General features: G+C 39.5%; 1 protein-coding gene and 1 long non-coding RNA gene across 3 annotated transcripts in view; both read right to left on the bottom strand.

The window, feature by feature from the left end:
- Window positions 1–22,132, bottom strand: part of LOC120733704 (arf-GAP with coiled-coil, ANK repeat and PH domain-containing protein 2-like) — a 51,322-nt gene extending 29,190 nt beyond the window's left edge. The window contains exons 1-4 of one of the 2 annotated variants that reach the window (XM_040032056.1): window positions 21,660–22,129; window positions 5,215–5,272; window positions 1,658–1,777; window positions 925–978 (exon numbers count right to left, since the gene is read on the bottom strand). In XM_040032056.1, coding sequence (XP_039887990.1) covers window positions 925–978; window positions 1,658–1,777; window positions 5,215–5,272; window positions 21,660–21,712 — 285 coding nt within the window. In that variant the 5' untranslated portion in view covers window positions 21,713–22,129. Of the gene's footprint in view, window positions 1–924; window positions 979–1,657; window positions 1,778–5,214; window positions 5,273–21,659 lie in introns of both variants that reach the window. The other variant, XM_040032046.1, reaches the window with a different exon arrangement.
- On the bottom strand, window positions 15,706–21,003 carry LOC120733731. The gene is made up of 2 exons (XR_005695898.1): window positions 20,992–21,003; window positions 15,706–18,715 (listed from the first exon to the last, which is right to left on the bottom strand). It is a non-coding gene; the product is annotated as an uncharacterized LOC120733731 (long non-coding RNA).
- Window positions 22,133–25,033: the final 2,901 nt, after the last annotated feature.

The raw sequence follows: 25,033 nt of genomic DNA on the forward strand, positions 1-25,033 counted from the left end.
TGTAACCATGTTACTTCTATTCAACTGTAAATTTTGTATTTCAACTAGCAGTAACGATCACAGTGCAACGCTAACGCCTGGAGGCTCAATCAGGACATGTTAGGCAGAGGTAGTGGAGATAATTCCTGACAAGGGGACTCTCTAAATTCACTGTAGAGAAAGAGGCTCTAGCTCAAGTCCTAATGAGAAGCCCAACAGAGGAAAGTTTCAAGCACCACCTTAATGCCGACCAGAGACTGACAAGTAGGGAGTTTAAGAAGGAAAGGAATAATCACATAATCAGATCTCTCCTACTGGGCTCCTTGAAGAGTGGGGAAAAGGCATCATGTTGGCTTATTTTAAATGATCTAGCATGCAACACGTCTTTTATGGTCAACATTATACTAAAGCTCTTCACCTGTCTGCGGGATGAACTAAACAAACAAACACTTTACACCAGTTATGGATGATTTATTCCAACAGATGGATTTCAACCCACACACACAACCAGATCTGCTTATGACATCATGGACCGTTTTACTCCAGGAATTATTTTTATTTTGTAACAAAAGACAAGAAATCCCAAAGCGTTTGTGACTAATGATGGCTGACAATGAATAAAAAAGGAATTTATTGCAGCTGACCCAAGGAGCTTTTTTTAAAACCACTGTTTACAATAGGCATTGTTTCCTGTGTGTTTTTAGCAACACCCTGCTTCACATATTTTACAGCAATATGAAATCTTCCCCCAGGAAGATGCTTATTATAGCCACTTTCTTCACATTCAGCCACCATAGTTCAGTTCTGTGCTAAGCTTTTAAAACATGTTCACTGGACATTTTCTGCTTCTCTTTCTCAGCACAAGGATTTTTTTTTTTTAAACGATCTGGATTTTATAGTCACTTGGGGGAAAAAAAAACATGCATCCGGTTTTGGTCAGCGTACCGTGTGATAGTTGATCATCTCCTGCAGACTCTCGGCAAACTTTGTGAGACTGGACTGTGAAGAGAAGGAAGAGGACAGCCATGAAGGCAGGCAAAGAGACAAAGCAAGAATAAAACACAAAACAGCACAAGGTCAAATATAATTAAAACCAGTGGTTCAAAATGCCTGCTAAGCCACAGCTGCAGGGACAAATGCTCCTCAGGTATGAGAGAAAGGAAACCCTGGTGTTTTTGAAGCAACAATAGCACTTTGGGAAAGAATTCTTTTGGCTAAGTTACACTTTTCAGATACACGCAGTGGCTCAGCTTCAAACCTAAAGGGAGAGGCGGTGAACAAAATACACAAAGGCAGACAGGAAGTGCTTGCCTCGGCATGCAAAATTTATAAGAGAGAACAAAACAAAACATCTGACCTCTGCGAGACCCAGCGGACAGTGCGAGGTTCTGCTAGCCCTCAGTTTTCAAACTTGGATAAATCTCACCATGGATGCAGAGTGAAGCCCATTTAGAGTGATCAAACAAAGAGCTAAAGGCTTCTTCACATCTGGGGACTCTCATGAAGTCAGTAATGCTTTTACACCATCTGTGATGTTTATTTTACTGAGATGTAGAGTTTTCAAAGTTTTACTGGATATTACAGGAGGACTGTCACAACACAAGCTGGAGAAGAAGCAAAAAAATACTTCAAAGCATTTTGTGCAGATAAGATCGAGCAAAATTGTATTTTTGTTTACCTCAATGACCTCATCTTTGGTGGACTGCTGTGCAAGCTCCCGGATCCCATTAACAAACTGTTTGTTAGCTGCGTTGTAGGCTTTTCCAGCATCAATCATCCCGATACACAATTTCACCAACTAGAAAGGAAAGCGGCAGACGTCAGTGTTCGAGGGGGTAACGGAGAAATGAAGAAATGCATTAACAATAGAAACACTTCAGTGAACACAAACTAGAAACAGTGCTAGAGATTTCTTCAGGGCATTGTCTCTTATTAATAACAGTGGAGCTCTGCTGCTGAAAATAGATTTGGGATTTTTTGTGGAAACTGGAAACGCAGAGAAAAGGACTAAAATATAAGATACTCAGTGCTTACTCAGTTTATTGGTAATTAACAACAGCCACTTCTTTCCCTTCTGACTCATTGAGGGCAAAGATAATTCCAGGTTATGTAAACTCCCAACAAATTCTGGCCACTCTCCATCTACTCCCACACAGCTGATGACACAGAGGCTGAATGTGCATCTACAGCCAAAGCAGCTAAATGACACGCTAAGAAAACGCCAATTTTAAGCAGCTTCCTTCAACAATTACTAAATGTTAATGAACACCTAAAAGCTGATCAAACACAGACTGACCCTGCTTCACGACTAATTATGAGTGAAATTTGAGTCGGAAAGAGAATAAGCAATGCTGTCACTCAAAATGAAGCATTTCGCTTAATATTTAACCTCCTAAGACCCAAACTCTTTCACAGCATGCATTTTTAATTTCTCTTTGATATTTGGGCTGATTGTTTTTACATTCATCGTGTCCCAAAGAATTACCAGATTTTTTTTTTTACCTGATTTTTGTTTCTAAGAAAAATGAGAGCCACAAATGAGGATATTCGTTTAAAATTTTGATAGAACAGTAGCAGTATAATGTCCTCGTAAGTGGATATCAGGCTCTTGTAGAGCAAAATTGAGTATTTTGGCCTAAATAACCCAAAATGTGATGTCCACATATGTGGACGCCAGGTTCTAGGAGGTTAAAAAATGCTCTTTTCCCCCAATCATATAACCGTCTCAGCAGTGAGGATACAAAAGAAAAAGACAGGCTCAAAGTGGAAAAAAGTGAAAGTGCTACAAAACATTAGAAGCACCTATCACAAGACAAGTGGGTCAACACCTTACTCTCACACACATTTACACACATTTCCAGCATGCACACGTGTCATTTCCTTTGCATTTGAACAAAACACTTATCTTTAAATATGATTACACTACAGCTGCCTCAGCCCTGCTGCATGTTGTTAGGGTGTTTTCACACTTGTGGTGTTTAGTCTGCTTAAATCCATTGTGCAGATGTTCATTTGCGCAGATGTAAACGAGGTAACCGCACACCGAGACCCTTTGGAGGAGGTGGTCTCACTCTGGTTTAAAACAAACTTCGAAGCAGTTCAGAAGTTCAAGGTTTGCATTTTGGGATGCTCCACGTTCTCCAATAATCCAAGTTTTTAAAGTCACCAACTGATTGTTCTAGAGAAAACAAACTAGACGTGTAAAAAACACCCATAGATCTAGAGATGTATTCGCTTTCTGTTGTTGCTCTGTAAATAATTTCTTGTAGCACTTCAGGAATGCTTCAGGTAGACATGCTTTTTCATTGTTCTCTTGGTTCATTTCCAGAACATAAAAAGAGACTTAACACTGATGAGGGAAGCAACAGTTTCACAGAAACAGAACCACAGTGACATCATTCAGAAGACACCAGTATGTGAAAGGTTTCTACTCCATTGTTTGGAAACAGGATGTATGAGAGCAGATGTAATGTGGACACTGTCTCTGTTGATTTACTTCTGATCCAACATGGCTGAGCACGTTATGGTCACACAGGTAAGCAAGCTTGAAGGAAAAGCTGAACTCTGGTATCTGAAGACAACTTCACTCCACCCAAGTCAACACATACACACTCAGACACACACACACACACTATCACAGCCATACTCACGCAAACACACCCACTCTCTGGCAGATCCTTCCTCTCCACAGCAAGAGGGGAAGTGAGGCTGAGTCACGGAGGTGGAGTGAGGAGGAGGGTGTAAGAGTAACGCTGTAAGACTAAGTCGAGGAATAAAGAACTGGATTCTTCTACGGTCTCACTCTAAGCAAGAGAACAATTCTGTGGGCTCTGTGGCATCAACACGGTACAACCGTTGATAAACATGACTCTGTTTGGTTGGTTTAATGTCAGTTACACAGGAAAAAACCCAAAAGGCACGAATTGATTGTTGGGGGGGAAAAGAAAAATCTGCACGAAAGCTGGGAAAAGTACCAAAGGCACTCTTCAGGACTCAGGACTATAAATAACACTCCCGAAATATCTCTGCACACAGAAAGTTATTGAGCCAATTATTTTTTAATTTTAATAAGTAATCAAGTGTGAAACAATTCTGTCGCTCTAATATGGATTTCATCAAGTGCTTAACAGTCTGTACTAGGGTTGGGCGACATGTAAAAATTTTACGTTAACGCGTTAACACTGACAGCACAAAAATATATATATAAAGTCACCAATTTGGGATGAAAGAGGTAAATTTAAGGATGTAACCAAAGCGGTGTCCCGCCTGTGCAGACCTATAGTGCGAGCAAACTACTCAAACACAGCTAACTTGCATGAGCATGCATGTGGCCACCATCCGGCTGAGTATGCTAGGCTATCACCAGCTTCTGCAGCTCCATCAACAAGCATTCGGGCGCTCTCTGAGGAGTGTGCTGTTAAAACAGCGCTATAATTTTTTTTCTTTCTGTTGACTGGTTCTATTAGCTCCATCTTTATTAGCAAACTTACTCATGGACGAATAATTAAATTGCCCCTTTTAAAAATGATGGCCGATGGGCTCAGCCTATCATTGATAATCGATATATTCGTCCAGTCGTCCAACCCAAGTCTGTACCACTAAATACGGCTGTAAATACCATCCTACGCATGAGTATTTCGTATTAAAAATAAGCAAAACAATAAAAAGCTTTGATAAAAGAATAAATATGCTGAATGGTGAGTAAATGCTGAGCCAGGCGGTAGAGTGGGTCGTCTACCAATCAACGGGCGATGCATGCATCAGTGTGAGTGTGTGAATAACCCTGATTTTGTTTGTATATTACTTTGCATTACTTCATCCAGACCTATTACAAAAACTGGAAACTCTATTTAAAACATTAACCTTGTCTTTCATCATGAATTCATTTGGCCCCTCCATGAAATCCATTTTTCAAATCCCTAATAATAGGCACACATCCCTTTTCGTGATTTTACAAACGTATGATTTTGATCAACAAAATGCCACAGTTACAATAAAAGACTTGGCATATAGATAGATATTTAATCTGGTCCAAGTAAACCATCACATTGCTGGAAGGGTAACGAGTGCGTTTGCTCGTCTGCTTTCATTCAGTCTTGCTCGAAATGCCAAGGAATACAGCGAGGACAAGTCCGAGGACAAACCTGACCTGTTACAGGATGGCTTATGTTGCTGCTGGCTCGCACGGTGGAGAAAACGAACAATTAAACAATGTTTTTCATGGGCGGTACTCACTTTGTCAAGCTTGGATTCCAACTCGCACACATCCCCCTCCACTTCCTCTATGGTGGCTCTGTGAGGACAGAAAATGCAAAGGTTTGAAGTGAAGCGCAACCATGACTCAATACTTCATTGACATTCGGATGCATGAACTGTGAAACAGAGAAAGAAGGTGTACTCAGAGGCATTCTGCTGGAAAGCATGCATACCCTTCATCTTCATCCCATTATCACAGTTCTCCTTATAACCCTCCTGTGTCTACAGAGCAGTTAGGTTAATCTCTGTTCCGCATTATGGCACTTACGTTGATCATAAGTAAAAAGGAAGCAATATACTGCATGCCAATAAAAGCAACATAATTTATAGCCACAGAGCTTCATCTTTGTCACGTATGCAACTGAAACTGGGTCAAATATTTGTCTTTTTTTTTCAACATCTTGATCATTTTCAGACAGAGAAGAAGAGCTTAATTTAATTATAGCAGTTCGGTTCCCCCAACATTCCCGTATTCCACAATTATAGTTTCTGAAAGCGGCAGCTGCAGTAAATGACAATATCCTCCCGTTCGAGCACGTGAGACACACAGACAGACGTCTAGAACTGAGAGCTGCCATTTTGGGCCTGAAATCAGGTCTGGCGTCCTGCCCTCTAAAATGTGACAGAGACACAGCTCGCCTCTCCACAAGATCGACAGCCTACGAGCTTCAGGATACCACAACAGAGGGAGAAGAATATCAAATACGTCATCCCAGCACAGGATCTGTGGATTAATCTCCCTTTGATGTTAATTATTGCATTACTAAGGCTTTTTTAATGCAGGATAGACAAAGAGTATTTTTTCTAAAACTGCATTTATTTATGCTTAATCTGGAGTAAAGAAATAATAAGAAATAACATGGCAAATGCCAACACTTGATAATGATATATGGATTTATTAGACACAGATGTATCTGCAGAAAAGCAACAAGGTCTTTAAGGTGCATCTAAAACATACAACACAACAGCGCCTTTAACATTAAAACACCCTTTTAAGGAGTGCACTGCAACGATATAAGCCCACATATCCTAGAAAAACACATTTAAAACAGGAGAAAAGCTCTGAAATGATGGTGCTATTGGTGGCACATTATGAAAACTTAATGAATGCGCTGCTGTTAAGTCATGTATCATTAGTTATGCAGTGCAGCTCAGATGTGGCCTTTAGATAATGCACGCTTCACATTTATAACCATTTAGCAGCAGTAATCAACACTGAGGCAAGTTTATTCTTAAGACAATAGCAGCATTAAAACTGTTTACATCTACTAATAAAACAGTATCTGTTTCTTATCACGGCGATTCTCTCCATTTCAGGCCTATCAGCCAATCGCCCTCAGCATAAACTCACTGAAGATAAGAACAACAGTTTTACATTTCAAATACAATTTATTCTACTGAAGGAAAAAATGTGTCCAACATCATGCAGTGCAGTGCATGAGTGCCATGTGTCAGTGTAAAGCAGAGGGATTAAGAACGTCACCCTGCAGTAGCAGCGGACGGCTTTCTCCAAACCCCCTGTAGCTGTTTGTTCTCCCATATGGCATCAAACTAAGTCGTGGACATCTGGTCAGTGCCAGGGATCCCTCAACAGGAGAGGCTTGGATGTATGCGCATACTGAACAGCAGATACTGTGAAGTGCAACTGTATGACTTAATTTTATTGTTATTTACATGTCCTCGTCTTTCTTCTGTATGTGAAAGGGATTTTGTTGTTGTTGTTGTTGTTGTTTTTTAATGCAGGATGCACAGATGCAGCAGTCACAATCGTTAAAACTATAAACTAGAATTAGCTTGAGTTGCTGGCTATGCTACAAGGCACATAGGATAAACCTGGTGGTAAGGCTAATCTGAATATCATGCATGAACAGCAAATCCATCACTCAGTAAGTTCAACTGTGGGAATGCCAAAATCAAACTGCTGAGCTTTCAGAAACTGATATATGCCTTATTCAGCTAAATGCTTGAAGAACCTGCCACATAGAGAAGTCCTTTGCTTTGCAACATGTACTTTATTGCACAAGTACTATGATTAATACATGTTAACATAAAATTACATTAGCTGAATAGATCTTTTTTTTTGTCTTCTGTGCTTCATAATAAGTATAGGAGGAAGGCTTTTGACTTGAAGACAGTAAAGTGCTTCTTTTTATGAGTCTTAAATAGCAGTCCAAGTAAAGTCTGTGAACTGAGGTCTTAAGTAGTCCAACAGGGCAGAAACAGGGTCAAAGGCAATAGATGACTGTGCCTCTCTCACACAGATATTAACCGTGGTCAAAAGAACATGCTACAAGCCCCGTTTGTCTTTCTCCGCTGCCACGGGCAAAGGACATTTCTCCAGTGATTCACACAGAATCACCACTGCTCTGCCGACCGTGTCGAGCGTCCGACTTCAGGAGGATTTGACTTTTGCTTGGTGATGTAGTTAGTGATGTAGTTAGTGATGTAGTTAGTACAAACATAAGGAGTACAAACACTTGCCAACACTAAAAACAGAGGGAAGGAAGAGTTAGTTAAAACATGTTTAAGGAAAGCTTTAGTTGTACACTTTACAAAAAAGTGAATTGAATTATTACAATAAAATTACCCAATAACAGACTGTGTTTGTCAGTCAGTCAAATTACTATCTGATTATGTGTTATCTAACATCTTGTCAGGCCAGTTCTTACTTGATAAAAGTCACTTGATCTCTCTGCCCAGGGGCTAACAACAACATTTAGTATCCAGGTCACAAGTATGAACTATAATAAACATCACTGAAATGAAAGAAGACTGGAAAACTCAGATACAATCTCAGGAACAGACCTAGAAACAATTGTTTTAATTGTCAGTCAGTCACTGTCATGCTTTCCAAGTAACCGCAAGAAGAAGACCATTTCCTTCTAATCTGAAAAGCTGAGCCTGCAAGCTAAACTTGCAAAAGTGCTGACAGGATAAGAAAAGGAGGGGCTTTGGCAAAACGAACATTTGGGCTATTGCCTCATAGCTCTGAACTTGGAGCATATCCAGGCTGAAACTGGATAATGAGCAAAAGAGGAGAAAGCAGAGGAAAGAAGAGCCACAAAGCTTTGGAAACACCAAGATCGACACTGAAGAGTCATAAAATGTGGTCCCTACTAGACTAAAGTCACCAAAATAGACAAAGAAAACTCTCTCTAAAAGATACCTGAATGCAGGCATTTAAATTAATGAGCAAACTCTTAGTGTGGGTTGTACAAGTGCTGCTCTACATAAACAAAGTGATACAAAATCCACTAAGTGACAAAGCCCTCTTTTCTGTACAAAGTCAGGACAGTGTGAACCACGGTTTTATCACAGCCTCATAAGACTCCTTTCAATAGAGTTGTCACCGGGTTAGTTTCATGAATTGTAATGAGTGGTATGACAGTCAAATTTCACACTGCTTTACATCATAAATCAGCAGGAAACAGGAAAAAAAAATGTCAAAAAAAGGTCATCTGGGGAAAAAAGGCCAACAACAAAAACAAAACATCATCCTAATTATGAAGCACAGTGGTGGGATCATCACCATGGGGCTACTTTGAAATCTCTCAGAGAACCAACTGGTTTTAAAGTGTATCAAAAACAATGTTTATGGGTGAACGTCAGAACAGAAGTTCATGGCCCGAAGCTGAGGAGAGGTTAGATGGCTCAATAAGATTATGTGCTTATCAAACAAATCAACAACAGAAATATTGAAAAATCAAGTAAAATTCAGAACCAGCCCTTAAACCAAGAAATATTGGGGCATGACTTCAAAAGGGCAACACTAATGAACTGAAGCAGCAGAAGTTGAAAAGCAGTAACATGAAAGGCAGCATTTTCAGCTGGTTTGGATATACTGACTGCTGACAACTCTGTTTCCACTCCTGGAGTGAGCCAAGCTGAACAGCTGGTTCTAGCAAATGAGACTGAAAGTATACTTGTTGCAGGGGAGTCTGAATACATTTACAGGAGAAAGAAATCCATTTGAAATGTGCTTTGTAGATAGTTGTTTTCTTCTTTTTCTTAAAAACAATATACATTTATATACATATATACACACATGGTATATGCTGTCCTATCAATCACCTGGAACCTGATAAACTAAAGGTGGCAGTGTACGGCCTTCACTCTGGATTAAGTGTACAAAGAGCAAGTAGATATGACAGTCATGAGAAATGCCACATATGCACAAAGTTAACTACACTGGATTTATTATTCTGATCCATTTGATCAGACAAAGTTAAGATATCTATATGGCTTACTTTTATCTGTCATTCTTCTTAAATCCTGTTTATCATAGCTCTTTCTATATTGACTTGTTTCTCTCTTACGTATTTTGGTAAAATGCTTTGTTGCTTGAGACCATGTCTGCGCAGTCTGGTTTCAAGCATTTTACGTTTTATCCTGATTGTTGACTTAAAACTGTTAAATTAGCATCTGAGCAGGTGACACACTGACATTCTTCTTCAGCACTTGATATGATAAGAAAATACAAAAAACCAAAAGCAAAAAGAAAACAAAAATCTCACGCTGTCTTTCACAAGTATGAAAACATGGCAAGTAAGAAGTATATACAAGTTGTTTAAGTGTTTGTATTTATGTTTCCTGGTATTCTGATACAGAAGATACTGCACAAATATGACGACCTGAGTTTTAAGCAGCTGACTTTTGGGTGTAAAAGACTATCCGAGAAGAGAGATTTAAATCATCGTACATCAAACAACTACAAGGATAATTACATAATAATAATAACAACATATCTCGTTTTTATTCACAGCACTCATTTTTAAATGTCATAGGGATGATATTTGAATAATTTGTCCCATTTAGGATGCATTACCATGGACTGGTGAGAAAAAAAGGGGGTTGGTGTTTATGAGCTTTATACCAACTCTTTGCTGATGTTTTTTCCATATCTACTCAGGAAGTTGGAACACCTTGAAAAGTAAAATGTACAGTTTGTAATTGGGCAGACCAATAGTACAATTTCAAATTTGGGAACTGCAGCCCTCCTCTGTCATAGGGTAGATATCTGAGTCTTTTTCTGGGCTTTGTATCGTTCCAAATACTGAATGAATCATGTTAAAAAATGATTTCAATAACGGCAAAGGGATCAACTGAAATAAGTAAAGAAATTTTGCCAATAGAATTAAATAGTCATTTTTATCATATTGACACATCCATTAAAGAGATGGGCATCGTCCTCCCCCTATCCAAAGTTCTTCTTATATACAAGTTAACATTTACAATTGCTTTTATATCTGTAGTAATTTTGACTCCTAAATACACGAATCCTTCTTTTGCATTTATAAACAGTGATTTGATTATTGGAGATTCCCTTTCTCTTGATTTAAATAAAGCACTGATGGTATCGTATAACTTATTTAATAACCTGAAAACTGTCTGAATTTATCAATTCAATTCAATTCAATTTTATTTATATAGCGCCAAATCACAACAAAAGTCACCTCAAGGCGCTTCATAGATACAGAGAAAAACCCAACAATCATATGACCCCCTATGAGCAAGCACTTTGGCGACAGTGGGAAGGAAAAACTCCCTTTTAACAGGAAGAAACCTCCGGCAGAACCAGGCTCAGGGAGGGGCGGCCATCTGCTGCGACCGGTTGGGGTGAGAGAAGGAAGACAGGATAAAGACATGCTGTGGAAGAGAGACAGAGGTTAATAACAGATATGATTCAATGCAGAGAGGTCTGTTAATACATAGTGAGTGAGAAAGGTGACTGGAAAGGAAAAACTCAATGCATCATGGGAATCCCCCGGCAGCCTACATCTATTGCAGCATAACTAAGGGAGGATTCAGGGTCACCTGGTCCAGCCCTAACTATATGCTTTAGCAAAAAGGAAAGTTTTAAGCCTAATCTTAAAAGTAGAGATAGTGTCTGTCTCCTGAATCCAAACTGGAAGCTGGTTCCACAGAAGAGGGGCCTGAAAACTGAAGGCTCTGCCTCCCATTCTACTTTTAAATACTCTAGGAACAACAAGTAGGCCTGCAGAGCGAGAGCGAAGCGCTCTAATAGGGTGATATGGTACTACAAGGTCATTAAGATAAGATGGGGCCTGATTATTTAAGACCTTGTATGTGAGGAGCAGGATTTTGAATTCAATTCTGGATTTAACAGGAGCCAATGAAGGGAAGCCAAAACAGGAGAAATATGCTCTCTCTTTCTAGTCCCTGTCAGGACTCTTGCTGCAGCATTTTGGATTAGTTGAAGGCTTTTCAGCGAGTTTTTTGGACATCCTGATAATAATGAATTACAGTCGTCCAGCCTGGAAGTAATAAATGCATGAACTAGTTTTTCAGCATCACTCTGAGACAGGATATTTCTAATTTAGAGATGTTGCGCAAATGGAAGAAAGCAGTCTTACATATTTGTTTAATATGTGCGTTGAAGGATATGTCCTGGTCAAAAATGACTCCAAGGTTCCTCACCGCGTTACTGGAGGCCAAGGTAATGCCATCCAGAGTAAGAATCTGGTTAGATACCATATTTCTAAGATTTTCAGGGCCGAGCACAATAACCTCAGTTTTATCTGAATTAAGAAGCAGAAAGTTAGCGGCCATCCAGGTCTTTATGTCTTTAAGACATTCCTGCAGTTTAACTCATTGGTGTGTGTCATCTGGCTTCATGGATAGATAGAGCTGGGTGTCATCAGCATAGCAGTGAAAATGTATGCTATGTCTTCTAATGATACTGCCTAAGGGAAGCATGTATAATGTAAACAGAATTGGTCCTAGCACTGAACCCTGTGGAACTCCATAATTAACCTCAGTGTGTGAAGAGGACTCTCCATTTACATGAACAAACTGGAGTCTATTAGATAGATATGATACAAACCACTGCAGCGCGATCTTTGCCATTAGAAATTGTACGTCAGCATGACACTCATTCCTTCAAAATGTTCTATCTGAACAAATTTCATCACAGCAAGAAAGGTGAAACTTCCAGGAAGTATCAATTTGTTTAATGAGATTTACCTGCCAAATTTGACAAAAAGAGGAGAATATCATTAGTAAAGAGATATAAAATGTTCTTGCCCACCAATTTGGATCACTAAGAATCTACATTCTTAGTCCAAAAGGATTCTGGTCTCCAAAAACAGAACAAGAGGGGTAGTTTGTGCAAAAACAGCATTCACAGAGTGTAACCAGTAGATAAAACAAAATGCAAACTCTCTGAACTATGGTATCATTCAACAACAGAAAACTGTGCAAACTATTTGGAAGGGTTACGATGCATAGAGATACCAGATCCCTGCTGGTCCATAGCTGGTGCTGCTCATTCAAGATCTAAAGAAAACATATCCATATTCCAAACCATTAAAGCTTAAAAAAAGCACTCTCTTTCTCCCTCTGTGACAAGGCATCCAAGAATAAATTCCAGGAAATATCCATATGACTACTAGCTTTTTTATTACATGAAACAATAAAAATTAGGGAACTAAGCCTGGTTTAAGTGCGGAGTGGGTGTGAGGATCAAGCCAGAGCTAAATAGGGAGAGACGTGTGGTATAAGACAGACTACAGGCCATGAAGAAGTAAAACGGGGAGAAAAAAAAAAAGTCTGCTTTGTAAACCACATCAGAGGCAATTTCAGCTTCAGCGAGGCCATGTTTATGTCCTGCTTCCCTTTATGTTGACCCAAAAAGGCACTGATCCAAAAGCTTATGTCAGATAGGACTCCACACCACTGTACATCAAAACAGAAGCCTCCTGCTTGGAATATAAATGCCAATATTACAATATTCTTATATTACTCTACATATCTTATAACACGATCCATCTTCCATTTTGTAAGCCAGCAATCTAACAACAGTAGACAGTAAACAATAGCTTGCTTCCATACTTTAGGAAATTAATTCAAGTCATTTGAATCAGTTCTAGTTAGTCGCCTGACATTCTGCCTCTTAAAGCTTTTGAGTAAACATCCACATAAAAAGGTTATTTTAGCAGGGGGTGACTAAGATTCTAACACTGCCAACAACACTAACAGCAGCTCCGGACTTTTACTGTGCTAGTCTACAAGCACTAGAGTCAATGATTTGTCTGGATAGTAAAATACTGTATAAAAAGAAAAGGAGACACCTAATTCTTTAGCAGCGATTCGGTGACCACACTCCAAAAAGGAAATAATTCCACCCCTGGTGCTCTGTGAGGCGGCTGGCATCTGCCCAGCTGCTTGTGTCTACTCTACATAAAGAAGTCAGGCGGCCGAACAGGTTTGTCATTCATGTTGCTACCGAGTCTTCTTCAGGCCTGCGGTACGGACCTCAACACTTCAAAGACAAAAGGAGACATCAAAGAATATAATTTACACGTATTTCTGTCTCACTGGAGAATATTGTGTAATGCAGAAGCACCGGTTTGGTTGAAAATCTGTTCCCCCGTTGCACAATATCGGAAAAACTATTTATCATGTAATGGTCATACAGAAGTAAAACGACTTCTCGGTTCACCAATTATCTGATTTCAGGAAGTTAATATGCACCGTTGACACAGAAATACCGAGCTCCTCTACCTCCAGTGACAATAAGCCGTTTAAAGCCATATTCAAGAGAATACAGGGAAGTTTCCCTAGTTGATAACAATACTATTTTCCAAATAAAATAGCTCAAACTTCATAGTTAGCCCCAAGCAGGCTTACTTCTAAATTACTATTACTAATCCAATTTAGATGTGTCAGCCTGGCATTACATCTTTACTTTGATGTCTTCCAAATATATCTAGCGTACTGTCCTGCAGCCTCCCTCGTCTTGTCTTACTTCTGCCAAGAACTTCTTAAAATACAGGAGGAAGATTATTTTACACAGTCTGCTTTTTTTTTTTTTTTAACTTCATTGCTTCTCGCAGAAAAGCTGACCACTTTGCATGAAAAGGGTTTATTCCACTGGACTGAAATAACAGTGGTGGTAGAGGCAAACAGTTGGAAACATGAAGAATGGGGTGAGATTCAGTCCCGTGACGTAGATCCTGTAATTGTTAGAGAGTGGAGCAGTGCTGTCACAGAAGGGGGTCCTCCAGTGGTAAAAACCCACCATTAGACACATACACACAAACACGTGTCGGCATCGTCAACAAGATGAAGTCATTATTTAAAGATAAACGCTTACTAGCTTTTGGAAATTCTGGTGTGGGATTGACTAAACATCAAGGCCAGCTTCACATTTGGTCTTCCTATGTCACAAGGAAGTAGCAGGAAGGAAACGCACTGATGAGAAAGAGTGGAAACTCCAGCATTTTCACTAGACGGTGGCGTTAATGTGATCCACAGATTAATGTGCTCACATACAGTTAGGTCAGTAGGTTTTTCGGATAATGACTAGTGGTGCAACGGATCACGGTTGATCCGAAATCCGATCCCACTCCACAGTTCGGTACGCATGTGATCCGAAGAGTCGAAAAAGAAAAAAAAAAAAAAAAGTATGTGTATGGTGCGTGTGGTGGGTCTGTCAAGCGGTAGTTATGGCCAGCTCTAGCGATCCAAGTGGAGGAGCAGAGGAGTTTGCTGCATTTAAGCAGCCCTTTGCTGCCCAGTTCGACCGGGCTAAAGCTATTACAAAAGCTATCGGGGTGTTTAGCTGCAGACGGGACGCCGTATTCCGTTGTGCAAAACAAGGGGTTTAAACTGTGATGAACGTGCTTGAGCCACGCTATGATATCCCGTTGCGCGTCCACTTCAGTGTGACAAGATCGTTCCAAGCATGTATGAGCAGGAGAAGTTTAAAGCTATGGCTGAACTGTCCCAGCCATCTTCTGTTGATCAAACTACAAATGGGTGGAGCTCCAGGGCAACGGATAGCCACGTGACCGTGACCGCTCGTCGTATCACAGCGGAGTGGTAGATACAAAGCCCTGTACTGCCCTATAGATTACATTAGATTAAATGAAACTTTATTTATCCCTCAGGTGGGTTCCTCCGGGAAATTCAGTTTCCAGTAGCACAGCACCGACAGAAGTTGCAGAATGTGAGCAGAAATACACACATATATAAATACAGAGTATACAAAAGGGATAAATAGAATAAATAGGAATAAGAATACAAGGGAACGGCACATTTCAAGTATTGTGAGTCTATTACACCGTTGGATATTAACAAAAACTACTGCACAGTGAGAAGGCACTACAGCTTACTTGTTCCCCCCTCCTTTGTCCCCATTTCCCCTCCCTCTCCCCTCCAGCAAGGAGTTAAACAGATTAATGGCGTGTGGGACAAAGGACTTTTTAAGTCTGCTGGTCCTTGACTTTGGGAGAAGCAACCTGTCACTGAACAGACTCCTCTGGTTGTTTATGGCCGTGTGCAGAGGATGCAGAGGATGCCCAGCATGGTCCATAATGTCCATATTGCACCTTAATTTGTTTTTATATAAGTGCGTGGAATCAGTCTTCAGTTGAATGTTTTTTAATAGGCAAAAAATACTTAAATAACTAAATGGCGAGTCGAATTTTCTTTTTTTTTCTATTTTTGCTGATCCAAAAATTGATCCGATCCGTGACTTGAAACCGTGATCTGATCCGAACTGTGAGATTTTTGATCCGTTGCACCACTAATAATGACACATGTTTAGGAATTAAAGTCAATCCCCATTTACATTTTCAGTAACTAACATAATTGTTGATCTAATGATTATTTTTTAATACTTAGATAAAAATTAAAAAAAACGTTGCAGTCAGCAACTGCCGGAGGTGTAGAAACCATGGACATTATCCCTATGACTGTGAAGTGATGTACAATCAGCTTTTACAGCATTTGGCTGAATCTGAGTAGAGAGTATAAACCTGTACACTTCAAAGTTAATCCTGCTAATTCTATCAGCAGTCACATCTCCAATAAACACTAGTGACCTGGTTCCACTAGCAGCCGTACATGCCCATGCCACAGCATTACTCTCATGATGTTTGACAGACCACTACTTTGGCTCCTTCTCCATACTTTTTTCTTTCCATCATTCTGGTGCAAGTTAACCTTCATTTTTTTCAGGCTCTTTTAGATGTTTTCTGCCAATGTCTAAACTGGTCTTGTTGATCTCGAGTGTACCCAGAGGTTTGCACCTTAATGTAAACTCTGGAAGTCACAGATCACCTACAATAGTCGTCTCACAGCTGGCCAGTGCATTCCTTCTTTTAAAGAATGAAATAGATTGTTAATGTGGCCACTCCTTAATTATTTACTTTATTTTTAGTTTGGATTTCAGCCTAAAGAATACTAAAAGCCTCCTGTGAAGATCCCCTTTACTTGCATTAACAGCTCACTGAGCCGTGAATTAATTATCCAATCAATTTTGAGCCACTGAAAATAGGGGACTGTGTATAAAACTAGCTGTGAACCCCTAAACAATTATTACAATACTAACTCCCTAATATTAACTGACTAGTTTGCATAATCATATGTTGATTGTTTGAATTAAAATCTACTTTAATGATGTAAAGATGGCAACACTACAAAAATTGTGCCCATGTCCACAAAGTTACAGGTTTAACTGTATTTGCTGTAGACGAGGGGAAAACGATATCATCAACAATTATTGTTCAACAATATTATGTATTTGGAGAGCTATCAATAATAATTACAACAAAAGTATTTTCTTAATGACTTACACAATATTCTCTCATTTAACAGATCAATCACTTATAGACAGTGAAAAGCCTGCCTCATAAAAAAAATCCAGAGTTAATAATTATATACCGAAGGCAATGTGTAAAATCCACAAAATCTGAGGTTTTGAAAAAGCGTTTTTAGAGAGATAAATTAACAACAGCTTCTCTCTGCTTCATCCTCTCTGATAAAATAATTGTATACTTGAAAGTTAAAGTATTTACACGGGTATTTATGTGATATAAAGAGCAGCCTCAGTCCTCACATTTCATTCATTTTAATTGGCTTAATAACCATTAAAAGGAAATGGACCAGAGCTTAATTAAATCAAACTGCAAATAGCCCAGATAACAAGCCCACAGGTGGACTCCCATGGGAAGCTAATCAGGATCTATCGCACTGCATGGTCACACACCCAATCAGAAGCACGTACTCGCGTAATAATGATTAAAAGGGACGCAACAACAAGGAGAACTTTTCTGCCACTTACAGAAATTACCTCACCTCGACAACTAGTCTGAAAACATTTCCATCATACTATAATTTTCTTGATGGGATCATTTCTTGTGTGTCCTATTTAAAAAAAACTGGAAACATTTCAGTTTTACAGATGTTATGATCAGTTTAATAAATGGAGCCTAAAGTATCCATAACTTTCGAGGTCCTTAAGCTACCCCCACATTGCTTATTTCATATAAAAAGACACTACAGATAATTGCTTTTGTTGGGGACATTGCAGAGTGGAACAGCATATAAAATATGTAAAACATCTGTTCCTATACTCGTGGAGAGAAAAGCTGCTGCACTCTGGAGGGAATTTTTAACTATCATACTTGAAGAGGAGCCAGGAAGCTCTCGAGTCCAACATCTATTCTCAAGTGGAAAACTAGGCTACTAGGGTTTACTGCCAAAAATACATAACTTTTTTGCACTAGTGAACCTCTCATGCAGCCCGAACACATGGTTTACAACCAAAGACAGTTTCTCCAACAAAAATGAGGATGGAAAAAAAACAAAAACAAAAAAGGTTAGTGGGGTGTGCCAAAATACCACTTAAAAACAACCCTCTCTACATTTGGGGGCTCCATATTCTCCAGCACCAAGTTGAAAGCAAACACCAAACTAGAAACAGATGTTGAGCAAGTGAGAGCTAATTCACGCTGGTGCGTATTACATGTTTTTATCCATACTCTGTGTCTCCTGCGTCGTCGTCGTCTTCCCTGGCCAAACACAACGAGAGGGGGGTTGGATAAACGGCAGCAGAGCTGAGGTGGTCGAAGTGGAAAACTATGGTGCAGTAATCTCTAATAACTATGGAGCAATGATGAACCTACAGCAGTGTTTAAGTCAGGAAATGCTAACTGATGACTCATCCTATAGGGGGGCAAAGGTCACAAAAAAGCACAAACAGAGACAGGGCTATATTGTTACCTTGCTCAGACAATCATGGGAAGTGGATGTGAATTCGATTAACAGAATAAAACACAAACTGGAGTTTTTTGACAAAAAGTAACGACAACCTTTGTCGAGTTCTATGTGTTGTATCACATCTGCCCATACAGTGGTGTTTCCTACTCACAGATTTTACCTCATCATATACATTTGGTGACACATTTAAAAACAGTCCTCTTGCTCTCATTCTGAAAGTTCAGTTGCTGCTAGCCAACTAACACCGACCATTCCTGTCTCATGTTACCAGCTGACTCACGGGCCAGGTTGCCGTGGCGGCCCTCAATATGATTCAGCTTTTTCTACTGCAAGTCTCTCATCCCACAACCTCCAGCCCCGCCATTCTGAGCTGCAGTTCAGCTCTGGGGATCCACTGTCAGCTGGATGCATGGGCGTTTCCATAAGTTTATAAACCAGGGTGGGACAGAGCGGGCTAAGAACAAAATAGAGGTGCCGAAAGGAAATCAGAATATTTGATGAGAAATACAATCAGTGTAAAAAAATTGGGATAGAAATTGTCCAACTGAAAGTGGTGGTGCTGCACGAAAGTTTAAACGTAACTTTACATTTGATAATTGTTTGTTTGTTTGTTTTGCAAAGTGGAAAAAAAGTATGCTGGCTTTTTACTTAAGTAAAAGTTAGAATCCTGCTTAAGCAGCTTAACAGTGCACGGGCTGTAATATCAAAACACACTGCCCTGACCAAAAACAACCCCCCACAATCTCTAATATTTCATTGGATCACCTTCAGCATTTGGTGTGCTCATGCAATGTCAAATGCCTGAGTGTGTCAATGTACCATTTCCACCAGGGAAGAAAAAAAAAAACTGGTCACTCAATATATTCAGCTATTCAACTGACCTCAATTTTTTGGGTGGTACATGATGATGCTGATCCCACACCTAGACCAAAAGTAACAGTATCCTAGACCAATGTAAGGCTCTTACACTTTGCTAAGTAAAATCCAGGTGTTGACCCAAACTAAATGTGTTTACCATTTAGAATGGCACTTGTCCAAATCATTATGACTTTAATGTTGCAGCTGTTGACTTATTATATTTCATAGTTTGATCCATAGTAATGCAAAGCTTTGGTTTTAGTGTGGATTATAAAGCTGGCATCCAAAATGTAGAACAGTAGAAGCACCAAGCAGCATAACATAGAAATAACTGGAGAAAAAAACCTGCTAGAAAACTACTACGAGAAAAAGTACTATAGTGAAATCATTGAGTTAAGCACTAAGTTACGTTCCTACAGGTTCTATCCATGATGTCCTTCAGTGGTGCAAGATTACATGTACTCTGGTCAAACAGCACCGACATCGGTGGCACCGGCAAGTTCAGTGCAACCGATGGCAAGTTCAGAAGTCCTGGAGGAGAAACTCACTGCTTGTTGTTTATTTGTCACAAACTAGGCCTAGTACTTTGCCTGCTGCATCCAAACCCCTCCAAGAATTCCCTCAATAAAAGTGATAACTTTTATACTTTTGATAGGGACAGGCAGAGAAGCAGAGTTATTTACATTTAAACAGACAGAACGAGAACTACTGTAAAGTCTAATGATTCATTTTGACTTTAGGTTAATGTTTTACAGGATTAATCAACAGATTCTTTGGTCTCCAGAAGTCAGAAAAAGAGCACCTTTTTAAAGCCCAAGGTGACCCCAAACGAGTATATATTCATCAAACATCATCTAACTCATCAACAGATTACCACTTTCCACATCTTTTGTGCATTTGTTTTTGGAATAAAGCAAGGACAAAGTAATGGTGTCATTTAGCTGCTGTAACAGGTGCCGCAGCAAAGTTACAGGTCAGAGAAAGGTCAATCACACACCACCTGCACACCGCCTCAGTGCCGGGAAAAGCAAAGCTCTAATTAAGAAAAATAAGTGCCAAGCCTTTTTATACTGCTGCAGCCTTGCAATGAATTACCTTAAAAGATGCTCGGACCTGGCGCATGATGATGACTGTTATTTACTAACATAAATAAGAACAGTCAGGCAAGTCTTGTATACAAATGAGTGACTTTCAGTATTTCAGATTCTGCTGGATATACATCGCAAACAAAGCCTCTGCACTCCCACTGAACAGTTTCCTTTCTTTGTTTGAAAAACTGCCTCGCTGACATAGAAAACTTCAAACTGTATGCAGTGACTCAGCGCTCTGTTATCCACAATCAATGAAAGCAAACGTAAGTGTGATGACGCAAAGAGGTGAGGGCTTCAAAGCCTGTGGCAGCATGCAGCACCTCGAACACCTCAAATACCAATGAGCTGACACACTAAGCAGCACACCAGTTAGAGCGCTTTAATAGTAATAATGTGTCCAATTTAAAACAGTGAGTAAAAGGGAGCAATCGTGGTCACACAGCCTTAAACCAGGCAACAACGACCGACTGGGACATTTCCCCTTTGTTCAGCCCTATGAATACAATCCTAAAGGAAATGCTCAGTCTCAGAAAAACAACAACTGCAACAACAACTTTCGAACATCTGTTCCTCGTTTTTGTGAGAGAGGATGTTGCAGCAGCAGCAAGGGAGCGCGAGGGGCTGTGCAGGGAGGAAGAGGGAGGAAGAGGGGAAGATGCTGTCTCAAAACACTGGACAGTTCAAGGCCACTGTTAGAGGAGGGAGGTGAGAGCCATTTTTACACAAATTTCAGAAGAAGTGTGTGTGTGGGGTGGGGGGGTGATTTCAGAAATGACCACACAGAGAACACGTCACATGGACGGTAACACTATTTTTAAAGTCACCAGTGATTTGTCTTTTTTTCACTGACCAGCTCGTAACTGAAGGAGGAAAGAAGCTTACTGACGCTACTAATATGTCTTTATATGGAAACGATCATGAATGTGTCAGGTTACTTTAAAAGCAAGATAATGAGCGGACAGTGAAAATAGACATTGGGTCTAATTAGAAATATAAGTGTGATCAAACAGAAAAGTGAATTACAGATGCAGTGCTGCGCACAGTAAACACAAAGCTGGCTGTCATGAAAAAATACACTATCACGCAGGGTCATGCCAGTCAAGGATCCTGGGACAGACTCTAATCTCTGCGTTCATATTTAATGTATTTTACTATGTTTACATAATTTATATTGGGGGGAAAAACAGGCGCTGGAGCAGCTTTCCACTGCACCACGACTCTCAGCGAGTCTCTGTTTGGTTTCCTGGTCCCAGCAGCAGCCTCCCAGGCTGGCCCCAGCTCTCTTAGGGACAAAAATAGAAAAGTAGCAGGCGACGAACAGCTAGCTACTTACTGCTGATTGGCGTGAGGGTTTAGCAGGCGGCTAGCTGTATACTTTTACCCCTGAGATAAATAAATTAAAAAAGCAGCGGACGGGACAATGAAAAAAGCCTGGCTGTCATCACTCACCTGAACCTTGGGGAGTCCTTCAAACACTCCTCGAAATCCACAGTTATCTTCATTTTTGCTGCAGTGGGTGAAGCCGCAGACCTATGCTCTCTTTTGATTAAAGGCAATAATCCAGGCTGAGTCTTTCTCGCTAATTAGCTTGTTTGCTAACGCTGCCGTTTCTCAGTCCGACCAGCTGGCTCCACTCCGTCACCCCCTCTCTGCTAGCCAGCTAGCCCCGGAGGCCAGCAGCTACGATGAAAAAGTGGCGGTAATGCGACCATAAACGACCGTAACGTTGAGTGTGGGGACTGCAGTTTGAGGCGGAAGGGTCAGCGTGGAAAAACGGAAAGTGTCGTCCGGTAGCTAGGTCATAGCAGCCAGCGGGAGTGGAGCGCACACACTACACACACACACACAACTCCGAAGATCGTCTGTCGTGGTCAGAGAGGGATCCACCGGCCAGTGCGCATGTGCCCCATTGCTGAGGACGTATTGAAATGTAATTCACAAAATAGCGCGCAAGGCATGAATATGACAGCTATATAACAACTAATAACTACTCATGAAAGTTCATTACTGACTTTTTTAATAAGGTTTGACCCAACAATCCTTGCTATTTCTACATAAGCGGTAAATGAATAAACTAATTCATAAATAGATCCAGTAATAACTAAGAATATAGGATATTATTGCATCCTTCAAAGTATCTATAATATTCACTGCTGTGGAAAAAGTATTTATCTCCTTTCTACTTTCTTATGTTAATTTATTTTATTCATTTATTATTATTTCTTTTTGCATATTTGTCAGACTTTCGTGTTTCAGATCGTCAAACACGTTTTAATATTAGACAAAGATAACCCAGGAAAACAAAAAAAAAGATCTCAAAAAGCAGCACATCGTGCCAAAATCCAAAGAAACTCCAGAACAAATGAGAAACTGGCTTTTATCAGTCTGGAAATGGTTATAAAGTCGTTCCTAAGGCTTTGGGGCTTTAGCAAACCATGGTGAGAGTCATTATCCACAAATTAAGAAAACTCTGTCAGTTTTCTTAACCGCAGTCAGGACTTAAATGCAATTGAGATGCTTTAGCATGACCTTAAAGTGTGGACTAAAAAATCCTCATCGTGAGTTGTTGTAAATGCTTGGTTGCAGTTCTTGCTGCCCGGGGTGGCACAAATAGTTATTAGGTAACAGGGAGAGGTAGGTTTGGATAACGTTATTCCTCTTGATAAATAAAATGATTATTTAAAGACAATTACTCAGGTTTGTTTAATATAAAAAAAATCAGATTATCTGAAACATGAGAAAAAAGTGGAAAATACGCAAAATAAGAAGAAGAGGGAAAATACTTTTCACTGCATTATATATACATTACTCTATAAAACATATAAAAAATACATATTATTAGTTTAGAATTACTTTTTAAATGCATGAAGTAACCATGAGGCAAAGACACAGTTTGAGAGAAACAATGTGGGACACATTAGTGATGATGGGAGGTGGTCTGACATTTTCAAATAAACAGTAACTTATAAATAAAAAAAACAATAAACTGTGCAGATGGCAGGCTTGGTATTTAGGATGTGAATAGCAAATATATTTTAATTTAAATACAACATTTCCAAGGATAAAAGCTTAAATATATTTCAAAAGTCTCATGAGATATTTTTTATTATATATTTTATTTATTATTAATCTTTTTAACACATACATGTGCTTTATATTTCATCCTGTGAGAAAGTGAAAATAAATCTTTCTCACTTTCCTTTCCTTCAGTTTTCTTGTACTCTGCACTCAAAACATTCTGTGCAGGACATTTGGAAATGAAGAGATATTTCCCCCTGATTATTACCAAAGTCCTTCTCATTTAAAGTCTCTGATATTGCCCTACTTCATACTGTCACGTGCAATGGTCCCAAAGAGCTTTTCCTTTTGATTTTCTTTTAGGAAACCACCACAAGACGTAGCCATCAGCCCACAAATGATAAGCCGACTTTAGTATCTTTAGTAACTTTTAATTTACCGGTAACTGCTTTTATGTCAGCAAAATTAAACATAATTGAAGGTTTTTTCAATAAGTTTAGACCCATTTATCAGTGCACCCCTAATGAAGAGGTAATGTAATGACACAAATCAGTGATGTGGATTTAAAACACACTTTAACTGGAATATAACAGAAGTACAAACTGTTGTGATAACACGTGGAAATCACTGTGACTTATAAAGCATCTGCTTGTTTTTATGTGACAAAATAACATAAACAAATTTGGCTAATGTAGCCTAAATCATTATGATTCTCTAGTCTGCTCACATATACTTTATTTTTTTAGTTTGTAAAACAGAAAAAAAATCCTTTTATGGGCAAACTGGGCTTCAGTGGTTGTTTACAGTACAGCTCCAGATCAATGTCCAGCTGCAGGCTTTACTCACTTTGAATTATGCTATGAACTGATATGGATCCGTTTATGTCTTTCATTCACTGTAACATTTCACTTTTGGGTGACGGCATAAAGACAGAGAAAGAGCAAAATAAACCGGAAGTGTGGACATGTAGTCAAATTCATCAAAAATTATAAAGCTGTAGCTTTTGTTTTACCCAGATTCATTGATGATGACATCACTAAGCACTGTGCTGTACTGTAATCAGTTTTGGCTCTGCAACCTGCTCTTCTAGGGTTAGCCTCGGGTTTGATATCTAAACCTAAGCTAAAAAAAAAAAAAGCTCAAACCTAAAATAGGTTAAACCAGGTGGATTAGGTCTGATTATTCACTCTGAATTATTCTCAGACATTACAATAGGTCATCCAACTGCTTAGATTGCTTTTGAAGGTGACACTGTAATGTGTATCCAACTGAACTGAGTTGTGCAAATGCAAAAAGGGCTGATTACATTTGCAAACAGCATATTCCATTAATTTTATTTACAAGGCACTGCTGGCATCATGAATGAGAGCTGAGCCCCCCTAAACGTTTAAACTTAGAATCGCCACTGGTTCACATTTCCCGCACCTGCAATGTGCACAGAAGGTGTTGCATTAACTGTGTCCATGATTTCCCTACAGGTGTGACTGACACAGCTGACTAACTCTTGCCAGTATCGTGTTTTATGTTGGAAACCAGGCTTGTGAGTGATAAAGTTATATTAAAATTGAAGTTGAAGCTTTCAGACTGTTTTAATAGAAAATATTTTTATATAAATGAATTTATATGTAAAGAAAATATGCTCTGCTCAAAACAGACTCCCTGTTTTTTCTAGTTTGGCATAAAATATGAATCTTTATTATTATAATTATAAAGCAATTATGATCTTGCTGGTCCATAACATCGAAAACAGGCAGGAGTGATGGCTCTTTCATCGCCGACACGATCTCTGAGGTGGACGGGATGTT

Source organism: Simochromis diagramma, unplaced genomic scaffold, assembly GCF_900408965.1.
Source record: "Simochromis diagramma unplaced genomic scaffold, fSimDia1.1 OVJJ01000334.1, whole genome shotgun sequence".
NCBI classification, from domain to species: domain Eukaryota; kingdom Metazoa; phylum Chordata; class Actinopteri; order Cichliformes; family Cichlidae; genus Simochromis; species Simochromis diagramma.